The 18,308-nt window shown below is 32.4% G+C and overlaps 1 protein-coding gene across 1 annotated transcript in view; it reads right to left on the bottom strand.

Annotated features, from left to right (window-relative positions):
* The window catches only part of Smurf (SMAD specific E3 ubiquitin protein ligase), a 221,955-nt gene that overhangs the window by 16,578 nt on the left and 187,069 nt on the right, over positions 1-18,308 (bottom strand). The window contains exons 12-16 of the mRNA XM_035352818.2: positions 12,243-12,421; positions 11,220-11,357; positions 6,664-6,784; positions 3,786-3,987; positions 1,085-1,169 (exon numbers count right to left, since the gene is read on the bottom strand). Of these exons, the coding sequence (XP_035208709.1) occupies positions 1,085-1,169; positions 3,786-3,987; positions 6,664-6,784; positions 11,220-11,357; positions 12,243-12,421 (725 nt within the window). The remainder of the gene's footprint in view (positions 1-1,084; positions 1,170-3,785; positions 3,988-6,663; positions 6,785-11,219; positions 11,358-12,242; positions 12,422-18,308) is intronic.

The following is an 18,308-nucleotide window of genomic DNA, read 5'->3' on the forward strand; positions in this document are numbered from 1 at the left end:
CAAACAACCTAACGACTATATAGTGGCGCTCGAACCACCAGGATTTGGTCATTGGGTCCCCTAATCTCCAGTCACCCTTTAAAAAGGGGCGTATATAAGGTATTTTCTCCCTCCTTTCTGTATACCTTCATGGTGTAATGTTTAGCACACTCGGTGTGTATTCGAGAGGTTCAGGTTCGAGTTCAGCCGAGATCACTGCTAATTTTTCATGTCTCTTGCTTCAAATAACCTAATAACTCTACAGCGTCACTCGAACTGAAAGGTGGTGAATGATGATTCTTCACCACGAGGATTTGGCTATAGGGTCCCCTAATCCCCATTCACCCTTTTAAAAGGGGAGTATATAAGGTATTATGTCCTTCCTTTCTGCATGCCTTCATGGTGTAACGGTAGCACACTCGGTATGTATTCAAGAGGTCTCTAGGTTTGAACCCCAGAGAGGGCATTGTACATTTTTTACACCTTCCTGTTTTAAAATAACCTAATGACTCTAAATTATGATTAGCACTGCTCTTGATGAATGCAGCAATGTAAACAGTACGGGTAAGTTTGCAACTGTTGTTAGATATGCATCAATAGATAGCTCAAAAATCAATGAAGAACATTGCAGTCTTGCTTCTATGAATAACAAGACCAAAGGCACTGACATTTTTCGTACAAGAGTTAACTAATTTAAAAAATGGGCAAGTACTGGATTAAAATATAAATTGCTTATAATAACAAACAACTGACGGTGTTCCAGCTCCTGCTGAATTTGTTAAACAGAACACATTTGGCTGTTCACTTTTATCACTTCATTGTATCAAAAATGAAGAAAAATTATTTGCAAAGACATCTGAGTAATAACTTAAAGATGTAATAGAAGCTTTGGGACTACTTTTAAATCTTAATTACATAAATTTATTTTTCTAGACAAAATATTTACCAGAACAAAATTTTTAATGAAATAGCAAATTGAAATTTTGATAAACAACAGACTATACTGCATGTTAAAACTCCTAAGATTTACAATGATTTTTTAACTATTATTTGATAAAGAAGATAATTTTGCAGTATGTTCATCATTAATTTAAAATATGCTTACCACGTGTGAGCTTTAGGAAGGTTATCTGTACTGGCATCAATCAAATGAATGGTGAACAATCGTGGCCCAGCAGCACCAGTTGACCCTATAAAATTTCAAATCCATATAAAAACCTTCAGAATAGGTTAACCTCTAATATTTTTTGTTAATTTTTATGTAATTATTTTTAATTTTACACCATTGAAAAAACTAAACACAGTGGCACAACAGCCCTAGTGGGCCACGGCCTGCAGTGCCCTTATTCTGCTTTCTTGACCTTTCGGTTCCAGAGTGCATGAGCATATGTCCTGGGCAAGTGGTCAGCTTGTCGCAGGACACCTTGCGTTTAGCCCCAAGCGAACTTAGTACTCTATTTATCAACCCACTTAGGGGATGACAGGCTGAGTCAATATTAGGGGGTTGTAAGGGATAATAAACTAAAAAAGAAAAAATGATAGTAAACCAATTTTCTTAAAAATAATGTTATATATTAAAGAACTGTTAAGTTCTTATTTTTGAAAAAATGCTCTTCAGTTTGCTCACACTGATTTTGTTTTTTCTTTCTGAAAATTCATACACTTTTTATTTCAAAATTTAGGTTAAATATCTGTAATTTTTGTATGCACATCTATGCCACTACTATTATCAGAAAAACTATTTAATTTCTATTATATTTGAAATTTAATTTTCTATTATACTTGAAATTTAAAACTATACATATTTTGGCAAGAAACTATATCTAAAATGGTATTATAATTTCTTATGCATATACTCTTACATTTGGTTTCCAGATTATTCTATCTGCAGTGCTGTTAATAATGATAATTTGAAATGCATTTGACTGCCATCTTAAAATAATCTGTATTTATCAGTTCAGAATATATTCTCCTAAATACTGCGGGAGATAATGCACTACCCAATATGCCAACATATTAGACTGGTCACTATATCCACTGAAGTTGAGTACCTTTGGTCTACAGCAAGATTTTCCAACAGGGTTGGTGTTGACATACTGGGTCTGAATGACTATCAAGGAGTCTAAGATGTCTAACATGCACCAGCAACTGATTGATATAATCCCATTAATTACTAAAAAAAGTACTAATAAAACTGATAATTAAAACTGCTTATTGATATAGAGCCATAGAACACAAAAATCAAACCATATTCAAAATATATGAGTATACTTAGTTTGGGAATTTAAAAATCATCCAAGAGAAATATTCCAAAATTAAAAGTTGTAACTAAATATAGTTGACTTTTCCCTCTTCTTATAGAAACATGTTTCAGTCAAGTCAATAATTTTTTACAGAATATAAATGACAGGACGAATATTTTTGGATGAGGTGATTAAAGAATAATTAAGTTACGGAATCTTATGCCAAATTATAAAAAAGTGATCAATAAGCAAGTGCAACCATCATATTAATTAAGTGTGTGTGTGATTATGGCAAAGTCTCAAGGGCTATCTGCCTAAGAGGAGGGATGCCTTCGTGGAGGACTTTCTAAGGGAAACTGGCTCGTATACACGTTACACATGGGGAAAACCACGAAAACGCACATGCAGCCAGCCTGTTCGCGGGATTCGAACCTCGGACCGAACTACCAGTGTTCAGCGATTTTACCGCTCGGCCGCTGGTGGGCCTCATATTAATTAAGATCAAACTTTTGTACGATTAGAAGCCGTGATTTTGTTTATTTGTAAAATGAAGAACAATAAAATGTAAAGCTAATAAATTCTTTTTTTCTTCTCAAAACTTTTGTTCATATTCCTTATTGAATTATCGTTATTTATGGGCAATTATTTGCATTATGATTGTTGTATGCTGTATATTATAGAGAAAAATGTAAAGAGGTTGAGGAAATAAACCATTCTCTTATTTTGCAATCAACTCATTTTTAGAAAAGGAATTCTACATAATAACACCAGTTTATCATCAATCAATTATTACATATATGTCTTATTCTATCCCAGATAAAAAATCCGAATTACTTGTAAATGCATTTCAATATATTAAATTGTAAGATTCGTCAGTTATGAATACAAGAAAAGTTGTGTTGTCTGGAATGGCAACATCAGAAAAAAGAACGTTTGTGATTTAAAAAGAGACACAACAGCAGATGTTGCCAGGAACGGAGGCAGAAGTGAGTACTGCTCACCATAATTGTAATTAATCTCTTATCGTTTGAATTCCTTTATAAATATATATATTATTAACAAAATATGTTGCTTGTTTCATAAGAAAGTTTGGATTAATAATTTGGTCCTCTGGAGTATCTACAATCATCTCAGTGGGTCTTTATTAAAGGAGAGAAAAAAAATGAATATATTTCTGTTAGGTGTTCTAAACAAAGAAGACAGTTCTACTTAAATAAGTATGAAAACACTTATACAGAAGATAGTTTCAGTCAATTTGAAATCTGCGTGAACTAAAAATTCTTCAGGTTCCAATACATTAAACATAAGTTAGGTCCTTAGGATTTCTCCTCATCTCTCTTTCAAATCTTAATGTTAAATGATTCATTAAACTAAATAATTTTTGAAGAAAATTACTTTGATTTATGGACTAATATGAATAACTAAGATAAGTAAGACATCCTACACTTTCTAATTATATAAATTTATTTCTTATAACATATGCATGTAATATTTCTTACTGAAAAATAACAAGACACACATACACACACAAAACAACAACAACAAATTACATAAAAAAATTACCTTGTAAAGCTTTGAAACCCTGTAAAGGTACTCGGGAACTACCAGTAACAAACTGTAGAAGCCGAGCCCTTTGTTCTTCACTGTAACTGTCAACAGCTTTCCAAAACCATTTAACTATATTCGTATCTGGATTACAATGCTTTAAGCGGGTATTCATTTTCCAGTCTTCAAGATCAATTTTTCCAAGACCGCCGATGACAAGCTAGATATACAAATTTAGACTCTTGATTTAATAAAAGTAATACAGGTATTAAAATTATACAATAATTATTAGAGGGTTAATCTACAGCCAGAAGATAAATAACTATAATATATGAAAAGAAAAATGCTACAGGGCAACTTCCCTGTACAGTATTTTCAGAAACCGTGGTTTAATAAAGTTTTAAATCAACTTTATCAGCACACAAAATAATTACAGTAAAATATGCAAAAAAGAACTTTATCACTCTAATAATTCAAATTGTCATAAAAAAAGTCAGTCAGAACTGCTTGTTCCTTCACTGACTTGGCTTTTTTAAAGATCAATGGTCTTGCATAGTGTCATTTATCCAGTCTGCACCTATCTCCTTGCCTTTCCAAGTAGTCCAGAAGGCATGTGATAAAATGCACCTCCATGTGTGATATTATCATCAGCAGACTGCTCCTCGCTTCTACTCTCCTACCCATCACTGTCATTTGATACTTCTTCCCTCCCTGCACGACTAACAATTTACTCATCTGTGTGGGTTTCGAATGAAGACAAGTTGCAATCACACTCCAGCCATTCAGAAATGTTTCTCCACTAGGCACACTGTTTGCAATGAGCAAGATAAGCTGGTGATGCCTCTCTCTGTCTGTTTCAAAACTTAAACAATTTTCACACTCTTCCAAGCCCAGAAGAACTTTTCTTCAAGATTTAGTTAGCATTGAGGTTTTAGGTTTATGTAATTTCGACAAAGCCTCAAGACAAACTGGCCAATATACATGTTACACATGGGGGGAAACCATGAAAACAAGCATGCAGCCAGCCCATTCATGGAATTTGAACCTTGAACCAAACTACCAATGTTCAGCAACTTTACTGCTCGGCTGCTAGTGGGCCATAATTAGCACTGAGGATTTCACTTGCTGCCATGAGCCAGCACTTTTGTAGATAACATCCAGAACTGAATATTTCAGAAAAGTTTTAAGATCTTTCTCAATCAATGTATGTATCACAGCAAAATGGTACTTACATTTGAACGACACAATAACTCCATGGTCCATTGGCTGTATTAGGGCTGTCAAATCAGGCAGCAGCAAGTATTTTACAAAAAATTGGTCCATACCTTGGTTTTAATGTCAGTTCACTTGAGCGGGATGGTATGCTGTCTAAAACTAACACTGCTCTTTCAGGAAAGCCCTATTATTTTAAAAAGTCTGCCAGTACCACCATGAATTTTGTATCAAAACACTTCTGAAATATGATTCTATTCATCCATCCCTTTCTCTGATTAAAACTGTGAACTGTTAAGTCAGATGCTTCCCATTGAATGAAAGACCTTGATTTTTTCACCTTTCTAATGACAATAAGTTTCAATTTGTGGTTTCCTGCCACGTTAGAGCATATCATTATTGTCGCACAAGATTTACTGATATTGTGACCAGGATTATTTGTTTCTTTTCAGACATAAGAAATTTTGGCAAGCATTTCTAAAATAAACCTGATTCATCAACATTGTATATTTTCTCTAGAAGCAAATTTTCAGTCTCAATCAAGTTTTTAAAATCACTGCAAAAGTCTCTTGCTGCATTCTGATCACCACTCAAAAGTTCACAATGCACTTTGTTTTCTTGAATAGTATGGCGCTTTCTGAAATGCGGAAGCCATCTAGATGATGCACAGCATTTGCCCAGAAGTCCTATTTGCTAAAAAAATTTTTTTTTTCTTCCCACAAATCATTCTATTTATTGGGTTTCCCTGTGATCTCAGCTGACTAAACCGCTTCACCATGGCTTTATTTAAGTCCCTGTAGGTTGATTTTTTTCATTGTTTTCCTTTCCTTCATTTTCATGGCAGAATCATGCACATGTAGACTGCACAAATTGATCTTTTTTCTTAAATAAATCATACACTGTCTGCTCTCTAATTCCATACTGCAAAGACACTGATTTCATGTTTGATCCATTCCCTATTTGCAAGCAATACTGATTATAATAATTCACAATCACTCATCAATGAAAAAGTAAAATCTAAGCTTTCCCTTGAAGCATCTGAATGAGTTCTAAAAGCAGCAATTTCTGTTTTTCAGCGAAAGCAAAAAAATGATATGCCAACAGAACTTCTTTAATTACTGTATTGCTAAATTAACATCATGCTATCTAATTCTAAAATCAATTGACACAACAAATTTATAAAAATTTGTGAAAGCTCATTCACACACACATTAAAAAAAGGGGGTGGCAGAGTTCCATTCCAGTAGGCATTTGGAAGATTTTGATGTAATTAGAGAATGCTTTTTGTTCCTGATCATTCCATTTTGAACAGTATTGAGCCATACTGAGCATGGGAAAAGCCAAAACTTTTAAACATGTCTTATACTCTCTTGGTAAAGTTGCAGTAGCCAAATAATTTACTGACAACTGTAATTTGAGATTACAAGAAAATCTGTCAAAGTGTATTAACAGAAAAGTACCAAGCATTCTACCCTAAAAATAAAACAGTATTACATATGAGAAACTTTATCCTAATTAAAACAGGAATTTCATTTGTTTCATAGAATAATTCTTGATTTATTACATAATATTATTTGACAAAAAAACTGAAAATTACAAATACTTATTACCTAATTACAAGAAATTTAAAATTATAAAGATGAATTTAATTTTTTTAGATGAAACTAAATTTCAATATTCTTACCTCAAGTTCTTTCTCATCAAAAGATTTTAATAAATGTTGAGGTATTAATTCATTAAAACCTTTTTGTAAGGCTAAGAACTGCTGCTCTATTCCTCTCATAAATCTGTAATTTACATACAACCTGAAACAACAAATGTGAAATTTGTCAAACAAAGCAAGAAATCCATTTAGCATATATATTATAAATAACAAACATTGACACACACTCATACTTGCCAACTTACCACACTAAAAAATCAGGAGATTTGCTTAAGAAATCATATTCTTTTAATTGACAAAAAGATTTTTTAAATAATAAAAATTATTTTTTTTAATAATGAATTAACTTTAAATAGTTACTAATTAATATTTGAAAGTTAAATAAACAAATATACAAATGCATTACATTTCCTTGAGGAAATAATAGATGAAAAGCCATCTGCACATGACTTTTAAAAAGAACATGAGTATTTTACCTTTCTTGCAGACATAACTAAAACAAAAGATTGTAATTTCTAAAACTATTTTTTGAAAGCACAAGTATTCATACCACTCCTCCAAAGAATATGTACTGTTAAGAAGGAAAGCATCGTCAAAGCAGGAGTGGCTCCCTCATATCGCACAGGAAAATGGCTGTCAAAGGTCACGTTTATCAAGAGTTCAAAGTTCTGTGACTACATTTTTTCCCCCGCTGTACTGATGAAAATAATATTAGTAATCAAACTGTGATATGGATTAATTAACATGGAAATGAAAGTGCCAAAATCAAAAAGTTAAAAGTCAAAGAATGAATCCCACAAGTTCTTTAAATTTGTACTGCATTTTTCACTTTTCTGCACTCCTGAGGATTTGGCGATGAGAATTTCTCCCTCCACGACATAGCAGTGCAGTAGTCAAACTGGTTTACATTATGTCTACAGAGCCTTTCCTTCTTACATGTACATTCTTTGGCTCAGTGACAAGATGAACAACATAACTTCAATCTTGTTTTATGCTCATTGGCTATCATATGCCAGATGACATTAACATGTAGTGGCACTTGATTCTCACTGGAAAACTGGAACATGATGTTTTTCAGACACATGTGCTCTCACTCACAAAGCAGAAGCATGCCTTAATTTCTCACTGATGAAAAGACTTTTTTTAAAATGTAATCTAGAGAAAAAGCTAGTGTTTTCAGATGCCCCAAATCACTTTTTTTGGTGAAAATAACAGAGCCAAGCTACATGAAAAGCACGAATAATTTTAAGAATAAGAGAAAGAAAGTCAGAAGAAATATGTTGCAAATCAGTTGGCGGGAAAAGGGTCAGAAATTGGGAGTCCCCTCTCTGTATCGGAGAGTTGGCAACTCTGCACACTTCATACACAAAACTGCAGACATATTTTTATGCAGTCTTTTTTATTAAATTTTATAAATGTTTATGCATTTATACCTGTAATTGCAAATTTAATAATGCCCTTGTGTATTTAACCCACTAAATGTTTCAGCATATGATTTAAATTTTTTTTTTTTTTATTGATGGTAGCAATGTGCCATGTATGGGTGATCTACAGAAAAGTATACTGTGTAAGTAAAACAAATATTGCAGAAAGCAGTAACTCGTTTTGTTGAAACACAGAATACATAACCTCTAAAATCTGCCATCCTTTCATCTCAGAAATGGTGTACACTGCAAAATTTTCTGTCTTGATTTCATGAGGTATAATTAACACGTTGAGTGCGGCGGCAGTCCCTAACCTTTCGTATGGCTGGCGTCGGTCCCCTTGAGCTTTCCGTGTGGTCGCCCTCGGTCCCTCACTGGAATTTTCGTTTGGCTGCCGTTGGTCCGCGTGACCGACAGTATTAAAGTTAAAAAATAAATATAGTATCAATGAAATGTGATCAAATTTAGTTTTAATGAAATGTATTGAAACACTCTAAACAAAAATACGGCTTAGCTCACTGCCGGCTGAACGGAAAGGACAGCAAATTTGGCACCGTGCTCAATGTGTTAATAAATAAATAAAATTAAATTTAAAAAAATAATAATGGGGGGGTGGATATGCCAACAAATACAGTAATATTATCAAATGCAGCTCTTTCCTACTTTAAATGTGGTATATGATGTAAAAAGCAGCATTTTTCTTTTGGGCAGAAACTCTTAATTTTAATTGTAAAAATGATTTTTTTTAACTGTATTTGATGTTTTACGTCTTTCTTTATTTTAAATTTTCAATGAAGACGTTTTGAGCTTTTATGTATTTTTGCCTAGCGGCGAAGAGAGAACTTAATTAATTGAATGAGAAATACATCTCTAATGAAATTTAAGGAAGTAAGTTTAAATATGACTTTTTATTAAAAATAAGTTACCAGAACTGTAGAAAAGACAAATACAATGGCAACTTGTTCTAACTAATGAAATATCTAAAATCTTATTGAACTGCACTACAAAAGAGTAACTTTGCAATACAAAAAATGTGTCTGAGAATTCACTTTGCAATTAATGAATTAACTAAATGATTTTAATCACCTTATGTTGACACTCACACTAGTTATGTAATTACATCTTTTACAAAAACTCGAGAACATGTTTAGAGTTTGCAGGTTGTAATTTACTTTTTCAATTACTGCATTACTTTTCACCTGAATAAAGATTCATACAACTGCTTTCTTTTCCACTTTACTCCTATTAAAATCAGTTCACAACTCAAGGGAAAAATAACTGCACACTACAATAAAATACTTGGTTTTTTATTTAGCGAAAAAATGTTTGATGCATTGCACAAAAGTTTAAAATTAGCATATCAGTGGAACATATTTTATTGATGGCAATATGGGGGAGTGAAGTATTATTTATATAAATAACTACATTAATTTTAAAAAAATAATTTACATTACATTTTTTTAATGATGTACACAGCTAATTTTTATTACCGAATTTTCCTATATTCTAAAATGTGGTTTCCACTGAAATGCAGTTTATTCACTTTTAGCCTATGCAAAGCAAGCCAAAAATGGCCACACAATCTAAATGCTCTGTTCCTAGTGTTACTTCTGTGGGCTGGCTACATATTATTATAACAAAGTATATGTTGGTCTAATTAAGTTTGAAATTTGGAGCTCAAAATAACAGTTCGCATCAGATGCAACATGAAAACTAAGCTGCAAAAACTGAAAGTCTTTTATATCACTGAGCACTCATATCACTATCAACACTACATTGTAAAGAAAACACAAATATTTGAAAATCCATTATGTTCTGTAATGACAACTTCAGAGTCTTATAAGTGTAATTAAATTTCTTAATAATCAAATGCATAACAAAAGCATGCAAAGTTGTGTTTAGGACAAAATGATTAAAAATGCCTTATTATTACGTTTTCCATTTTTCGCACTGTTAGCACTGAATGCATATATGCCTGTTTAGTACTTAATGAAGAAATAGCACTGAGAACTATAGATGCACAATTCTACTATGCTCATAAAACAGCAGTGCTTTGATATGATTCAACTCCAGCTAAACTGCTAACAGAAGCATTTCTTGTTTATTTGTGTTAGTTTTTGCATTAAACTTCTTCATTTGTGTACTATACATATGGGTTCATAACACATAAAGAGTTAATCCCAACTATGCTGAACTTTGAAGCAAATTAAAAAGATAAAAAATTAACTCTCATATATACAGTTAAATGTCATTAATCCGGACCTCAAAGCTACAAACTTTCTGCGCATGCGTCAACGCATAATGCGTTAACGCATGCGCATAATATGTTTAATGTATAACGGACAGTATAAGCTAAGCTAAAATTATCTATTTTGGATCCGGCTTATTATTTTTTGAAGACTGTTAGAGCAATTTTATAAAAGTAATCTTGAACTTTCGATTATGTCAAATAGAATTTCCGATGCTGGAGCTCCAAAAGGATCTACGAAAACGAAAGTATGTTTCGATGTTCATCAAACAAAAAGTGGAATTGCTCCAAAAAATGGATAAAGGCCATATCCTTTGTTTATCTAACCGTTCCGAAATCTGTTTATCAATTTCACGCTGCTCCGTGCGGGGGGGGGTGGGGGTGGGGGTGGGACGTGGCGGCGTGCAATGAACTGGAAGTTGATCTGTCAACACTATCGTTATCTTCAAGGGAGGTGTTTTTATTTTATTCGGCTTATAATTCCTTATTAAATGTAGTATTTCATCTCGATGTACTTCGTCTTTGATATGATTTAAATCAAATTCCTCGTCATTATAAATATCACGAATACAAATCAAATAGTTTTCTGGTTGCAATTTTCTAATTTCGGCTATGCATAATGTATGCTTTACGCATGCGCGCGTTGAAAGAAATGTTTAATAAAGTAAACAAATAAATATTAAGCTTTTTTTTTGTAAATTTTGATACTCTTTAGATCATAATTGCTCTTTATTTCATAAATTACAGTTTCATATTTTTTATTTTATAATTTTTGCATGCCATCTTACCAGATTTAAACTGATGATGTATAATCCGGAAAAACCGATAATCCGTAATTGCCAAAGTCCCAATTAAAGACTTTTGACTGTATATATTAAAATACTAAAGAAAGTGCTCATAATCACCTAACATATTCTCTTTTATTTTCATCAGTAACAGGAATCTCTCGACCATTCGGCTTCAATTCATGTACCTGAATTTGACCAAATGCATCATGTTCTACAGAGAATGACGTGTCTATAACAGAAGTTATATTGTTTTCCCTGAAATATTAAAAGTATTTTAAAAACAAATATATACATATTAATCTTTACACTATCAAGAAAGAAATATGTATATACAAATATTTAAGGAGCAAACTTGAGGTACATTCACTATTTTAATTAGAATGAGTTTTCTTTCTTTATCTCAAAATTACGTTAATTGTCTGAAATGTTAATTATACTATCACAGTATCTTACAGATGCAAAATTTTGGGAGAACAAAGAAACATACAATGAAAAAGTTTAGGTGGTTACTTATTTAACTAACTGATTTTTAGATCGCACTTATTTTGAAAAATTTTGATATAACAAACCTAAAGTAGTCTGCATTCATTCTGAGTACTATCTTTCAAGAAAATTCAAAAGCAAATGGCTGAATTTGGTATACTGTTAAAATTGTTACTAATTCTTTATACCAATAAAATATTAAAAAATGGTGATCAATCATCAATCAAGGTACAAAAAAAAGTAAATTTTAAAAAATAGTAATAACGTCTATAATAAAAAAAATATTTATATTTAATATATATATATTAAATAATAATAGAAATACTGAAATACACACTCAGACTGACTGTTCATCAAGGAATTAAAAATATGAACAGAGAGCATTGTGCCTTTATCCAGAAAACTACTATAGCACTAAATTTCCATAAATACAGACAAAATAAAGCAATTATAATAAAATATTTCGAACATGGAAATTAAAAAAAATCCTACAACATTTCAAAACACAAAATGAGCACAAGGAATGTTTCAGACATATTGTTCAGATATTTGTTCCCTGTACAAATATTACCATTAGCATATAAACCAAATCCAATATTACTTAAAATGCTTGAAATATATATAATGAAGGGAGGGACTTCATAAAACGGAACTTACAACATCCACTTCAAACTTCTCTGTAATTCAGGATCAACAGCCTCTATATCATCTAGTGTGATTGGTTTATTCAATAGCATTTTATAAAAAGGTAATGTAAATCCACCATCAATATAATGCCCATGAAATACAGCTAAGCCTATTACTCGACCAACAAAGTGAAAATATGACAAGTGTTCCTAGTTAAAAGTAAAAATAATGCATGGAAATTAAAAGAGGTAATTTTATTGCACAAGAATTCATATACATTAGAAATTAAAATTATATTAAACACTGGTAAAGCAATAAAGTTATAAATGTACTAGTTTATGCGCATAAAAATGATACACTGCAGCTGTTAATAAATCTCAACTTCATTGAATAACTAAAGCTAATACAGCAGTATAAATCTTTTTATGATCAAACATAATTTTTTGCACATGAAAACAAGCATTTTATTCGAGGCTTAATTATGATACCTGGAATAAACCTTCATTTAATAGTTATGCAACTAATGAAAAGAGATTGTGGAAAAAAAACTTTTAATCAGGTATTCAGGGCTACTGGAAATTTGGGAAATTTCTTGAGGTGCTGGGGGCCAAAGCATTGCCTTATTACCTGAAATGGATGCTTTAAAAACCGATGAAACATTAATTGTAAGATTCATCCAGCAAAAGACAATAAACTCAGTAGAAGAAAAATATTTATTGGCTGTTTACGCCCCCCCAAAAAAAGACAGTACATATATTAAACATGTTCTCTTAACACGGTCGTCAGTAGCTGTTCAAAAATTCATAATTATTAGATCTAATTCTTTATTCTACAGCATAAAAACAGGGAATTTTCATATCTCAAGGATTTTGTAATGACGCCCCATCGTAAAGATGCTTACAACTTTATGCAAATCAATGACTATATTGCCATCATAAAGGCTTTCATATGGGTGATCTCGCATTTCAGTGAAGATCAATGAAGAATATTATTCTTCATGAAATAGCTTGAAATTCATAAAGATGCCACATACCTTTGTCTTTATCTCAAGGCACTCTTGCGTCTCGATGAATGAACAACTGCCAGTCTGAAAAAAAGTGCTGGTAGGTCTGACCAATGTGGTTAATTTGCAAAAAAGTGTCAATAAACTTTTGCAAACAATGCTAATCAGACCTGTCCCATCCACCCCTGCAAGTTCCTTAATCCTTTCCAGCACAGTGTGCCCAATCTGGGCACACCTAAAAAATTTCATCTGTACACACAGAAAAAATGAATGAAAAACGATTTATAGGCTACTATAGGTTACTTTGAACCTTCTTTATTCAGGGTTCCCAGGAAGCAGGAGAATGAAATTCCTCGACATTTCCAGGTTTATTTTAAGAAAACTTCTGGCTATCTACGTAGTGCACGTTGGCTGTAGTGAGGGTAAATTAATTATGGTGCCCCTTGAAAACACAAAATTTTGCTAATTTGGCATCATAATTCTTACTTGAGTAAAAAATGAAACACCTTTACATTTATTAATTATTATTAATTGATTGGACGTTGGTTTGTTCCCCGTAAAACATCAACCAATTTCTGATCAATGACGATAATTATTGGTTTGTTGATTACTTTTTTTTTTTTTAAGTTTTAATTTTCAGTTTTTCATGATTCATATTTGATGTTTCATTTTAAAAAAAAATCAAGATTCCTTTTTAAATGCTTATAAGTTACTTCATTCAACTAAAATTCTACCACCTTTCTTAAAAAAGACAATATACTCAATAATCCATTAGTAAATATATAAAATCCCCAAAGCATTACTTTTATAACTATTTTTTATATATTAATAAATTTTTTATACATTTATAACTACATTTTCTATACTGAGGATTGAGATTAGAATCTGCCTAATCAGGATTTAAAAATAATTTTTCTGCAGGCATTTTGCAGCTAAAGAATGAAATCTATTTAATGATATTTTAAAATAAATTCAAGTATTTTATATTTATTTAGCAGCTTAGCAAATACAGATATATTGAGTGGCTAAGCTAGATGACTGATTATTAGTCCAAAGGGGCTTTGTCCCTGAAGGATTATTGTTTCCGTTTTATGATTTTGTGTCAGAACCCTATAACGGCGTATCACTTTTCAAATCTTTGCCATCAAATACTATCGTCCCATACAGTACAAAGTCCGTAATCTCAGCGATTCCGGATTAGGGGTTTTTTCCGGATTATAGATCATCAATTTAAATCTGGTAAGATTGCATGCAGAAATTACACAATTAAAAATATGAAACCGTAATTTATGAAATAAAGAGCAATTATAATCTAAAGGGTATCAAAATTTACAACAACAACAACAACAACAAAAAAAAAAGCTTAATATTTATTTGTTTACCTTATTAAACATTTCTTTCAATGTAAGTTGTTTAAGTTGCTTCGTTTTTTGTGCTAAAATTTTCTTTTTAACCCGGCGTTACTCGCGCCGGGCTCCCGAGGCCCGATCAGTATGTTAAAGCTATGCAAACCCTACCCCTTAATACTGAAATCGACCACTGCCGGTATAGCTGCGTATAAGGTGACTTTTGACACAAAGGATGCGTTTATAGAAATTTGTAAATGAGTAATGTGAGTAAATGTGTTTCTAATTTCGAGTTTGAAGTGTACTGAGTTCATAGCACAACATGGCTTGCAGATTAACATATGATGAAGAAATGGAACGATTACATACTTTGCTAGATGAAGTATTGGCCGATGACGAATCTATCGAAGGTGATGATTTATTGTCTGATTGCGATGAAAAGTCTAGTGAGCATAATACGTCATCTGAAGAAGAAATCGAGTCTGATGAAGAAGACTCTACTGATTCTAATTCAGTTGATTGTTTTATTGGAAAAGCTACAAAGACAATTTGAAAGAAAACAAGATTTTGTCAAAATGTTCGAACTTTATTGCAAAATATTATTTCAAAGTTGCCTGAAAATGTTGGTGTGGAAAATGTAACTTCTCCTCTTGATTCTTGGAGTTTATTACTGGATGAAAATATCTTGAATACGATCATCACTTGTACAAATATATATATTGACACCATCAGTGACAGATTTCAGAGAGAACGCAATGCTAAAAAAAAAAAAAAAAAAAAACTCTCCAAAATTAAAGCTTTTATAAGATTACTATATTTATGTGGTATACATAAATCATTTGATGTGCATGTGACAGATTTATGGCGCACTGATGGAATGAGAAGAGAAATATTTTATAGGACCATGTCTCGTAATAGTTTTTTTGTTTCTTATGAGATGCATAAGATTTGACAATGTTAGAAACAGGCAAATGAGAAAAGAAATGGACAAACTTGCCCCAATAAGATATTTATTCGGCTCATTTGTGCATAATTGTCAGGAGTTTTACACAGTTATGTTACAATTGACGAAAATCTCGAACTATTTAGAGGATGCTGTTCATTTCGACAGTGCATGCCAAAAAAGCCAGCTACATATGGAATAAAGATTTTCACTCTTGTTGATGCAATAACTTTCTTTACATGTAATTTAGATGTTTACGCAATACTCAGCCCCAAGGCCCGTATCATGTAAATAATTCATCAGCTGAAGTCGTCAAATGGTTAACAGAAAAGTTAAATTCTGGGAGAAAATGTAACAGTGGACAACTGGTATGCAGTCAAAAGTTGTTAATTCGGACACCCATAATCCGGACCTCAAAGCTAAAAACTTTCTGCGCATGCGCCGTGTTGACGTGTGCGCATAAGACCTTTACGACTGCGCATTTGCGTGTGCACAAGCGCAGAATACGTTTTCGCTGTGCGTTTAATGTATAACGGATGGTATAAGCTAAAATTATCTAATTGTCTATTTCAGTTAATGTTGATGATTGCATTGTTCCTTAATCTTCAAATTTTATCCGGCTTATTATTTTTTGCAGACTGTAAGAGCAATTTTATAAAAGTAATCTTGAACTTTCGATTATGTCAAATAGAATTTCCGATGCTGGAGCTCCCAAAGGATCTACGAAAACGAAAGTATGTTTCGATGTTCATCAAACAAAAAGTGGAATTGCTCCAAAAAAATGGATAAAGGCCATATCCTTTGTTTATCTAACAGTTCCGAATTCTGTTTATCAATTTCACGCTGCTCTGTGCGGGGGGGGGGGGGGAGACGTGGTGGTGCGTAATGAACTGGAAGTTGATCTGTCAACACTATCGTTATCTTCAGGGCAGATGTTTTTATTTTATTCGGTTTATAATTCCTTACTAAATGTAGTAGTACTCAGTCTTTGATATGATTTAAATCAAATTCCTCGTCATTATAAATATCACAAATACAAATCAAATAGTTTTCTGGTTGCAAGTTTCTAATTTCGGTTATGCATAATGTATGCTTTACGCATGCGCACGTTGAAAGAAATGTTCAATAAAGTAAACAAATAAATATTAAGTTTTTTTTTTGAAAATTTTGATACCTTTTAGATCATAATTGCTCATTATTTTATAAATTACGGTTTTATATTTTTAATTTTATAATTTCTGCATGCCATCTTATCAGATTTAAACTGATGATCTATAATCCCGAAAAATCGATAATCCGGAATCACCGAAGTCCCGTTGGGTCCGGATTAAAGACTTTTGACTGTACTAGTTATGAACTTGCAAAATATCTCCTTCAGAAAAACATTACTCTAATGGCCACCATAAGAAAGAACAAGAGGGAAATACCAAAAACGTTTGTGAACAGTAAAAATCACAAGGTGCATTCATCCTTATTTGCATTCCAGAAAGACATGACTTTATAGTGTCATATGTTCTTTTAAAAAAAAAAAAAAAAAAAAAAAAAAAAAAAATTGTAAACCTCTTATCTACAATGCATAACGACGACACTATTGGCTAAACAACAGGTGAGGCAAAAAAACCTGAAATAATAACATTGTATAATTTGACGAAAGGAGCTGTTGATGTGGTGGACCAAATGTCAGCAGCGTATTCAACTGCTAGAATCAGCAAAAGATAGCCAATGCTTCTGTTCCTTACACTACTAAATACTGCTGCAATCAATGCACGAGTATTACTCCACTGCTCAAAACATCCATCCTTACGGCACAGGAAGCGGAGCCAGTTTTTGAGATATCTTGCAACAGATTTGCTAAGAGACTACACAGTGGAGAGATGCACTGTACCATGTTTCCCTGGACATTTGCAAGAAAAACTATCTTCCAAGAGGAAAGAACCTACTGCCATACCTGCCAACCTCTAAAGATAAAAATTCAGAAGATTTTTCCAAAATTCAGAAGAACACGAAGAATTAATATCATGCTTTGATATTAAAAAAATAATTTATACAAATAGAAGAAAGAAAATTGTACTTGCATTAGTAAATCTCAATTAAGTAGTAACTAAAAAATTTATTAGGAAACATAAAACATGAGAGTGTTAATGTTACACAAAAAAAGTTATTGCAATGAATTTAGAGTGCATTTTTTGGCTTTAGCCAAAAATTCTTTGGAAAGTTTCCTGTCATAACAATTAGTTTCCTCATAACATTTAGCAATTAAAATGTTTTCTAGAGGTGGTGAAATTGAAGAACGAAACATAGTTTTGTTTTTCTTCACAACACTGAAGATTCTCTCGCACTCAGCATTACTGTGTGGAATTACAGCTGCAGCTTTTTCTGCTGCCAAATTAATTAAGTGGCATGGGCATCCAATAACAATTAATTCATTTTGTTCTTTTTTGAGGAAAGAGGCTACACCCTTTTTGTCACTCACCATGACATGAGCATTATCTGCACCAAATGAAATGCGGTTTGATATTGGGATGTTAAGTTGTTTCAACTCATTAATTACCAAGGAGGCAATATTTTCCCCCGCAGCGTTCGTTTAACAATGGAAGACGCAAAGATGAGTTTTCATTTCATTAGAAACATCACAGAAATATGTGACAACAATGGGGTAAAGCTTCCAATTGCTGTTGTTGCTGCCATTGATTGACACCGAAAATGCTGAATTCTGGAGTGCAGCTATCATTTTACTTTGTGCATCGCAAGCAATTTCGTTCACAATAGAAGATGTTTTCGTGCGAGCACAAGCATATTTCTGA

This window comes from Stegodyphus dumicola, chromosome 9, assembly GCF_044657685.1.
Source record: "Stegodyphus dumicola isolate Sdum_Otavi_A_Nest chromosome 9, ASM4465768v1".
Classification (NCBI taxonomy): domain Eukaryota; kingdom Metazoa; phylum Arthropoda; class Arachnida; order Araneae; family Eresidae; genus Stegodyphus; species Stegodyphus dumicola.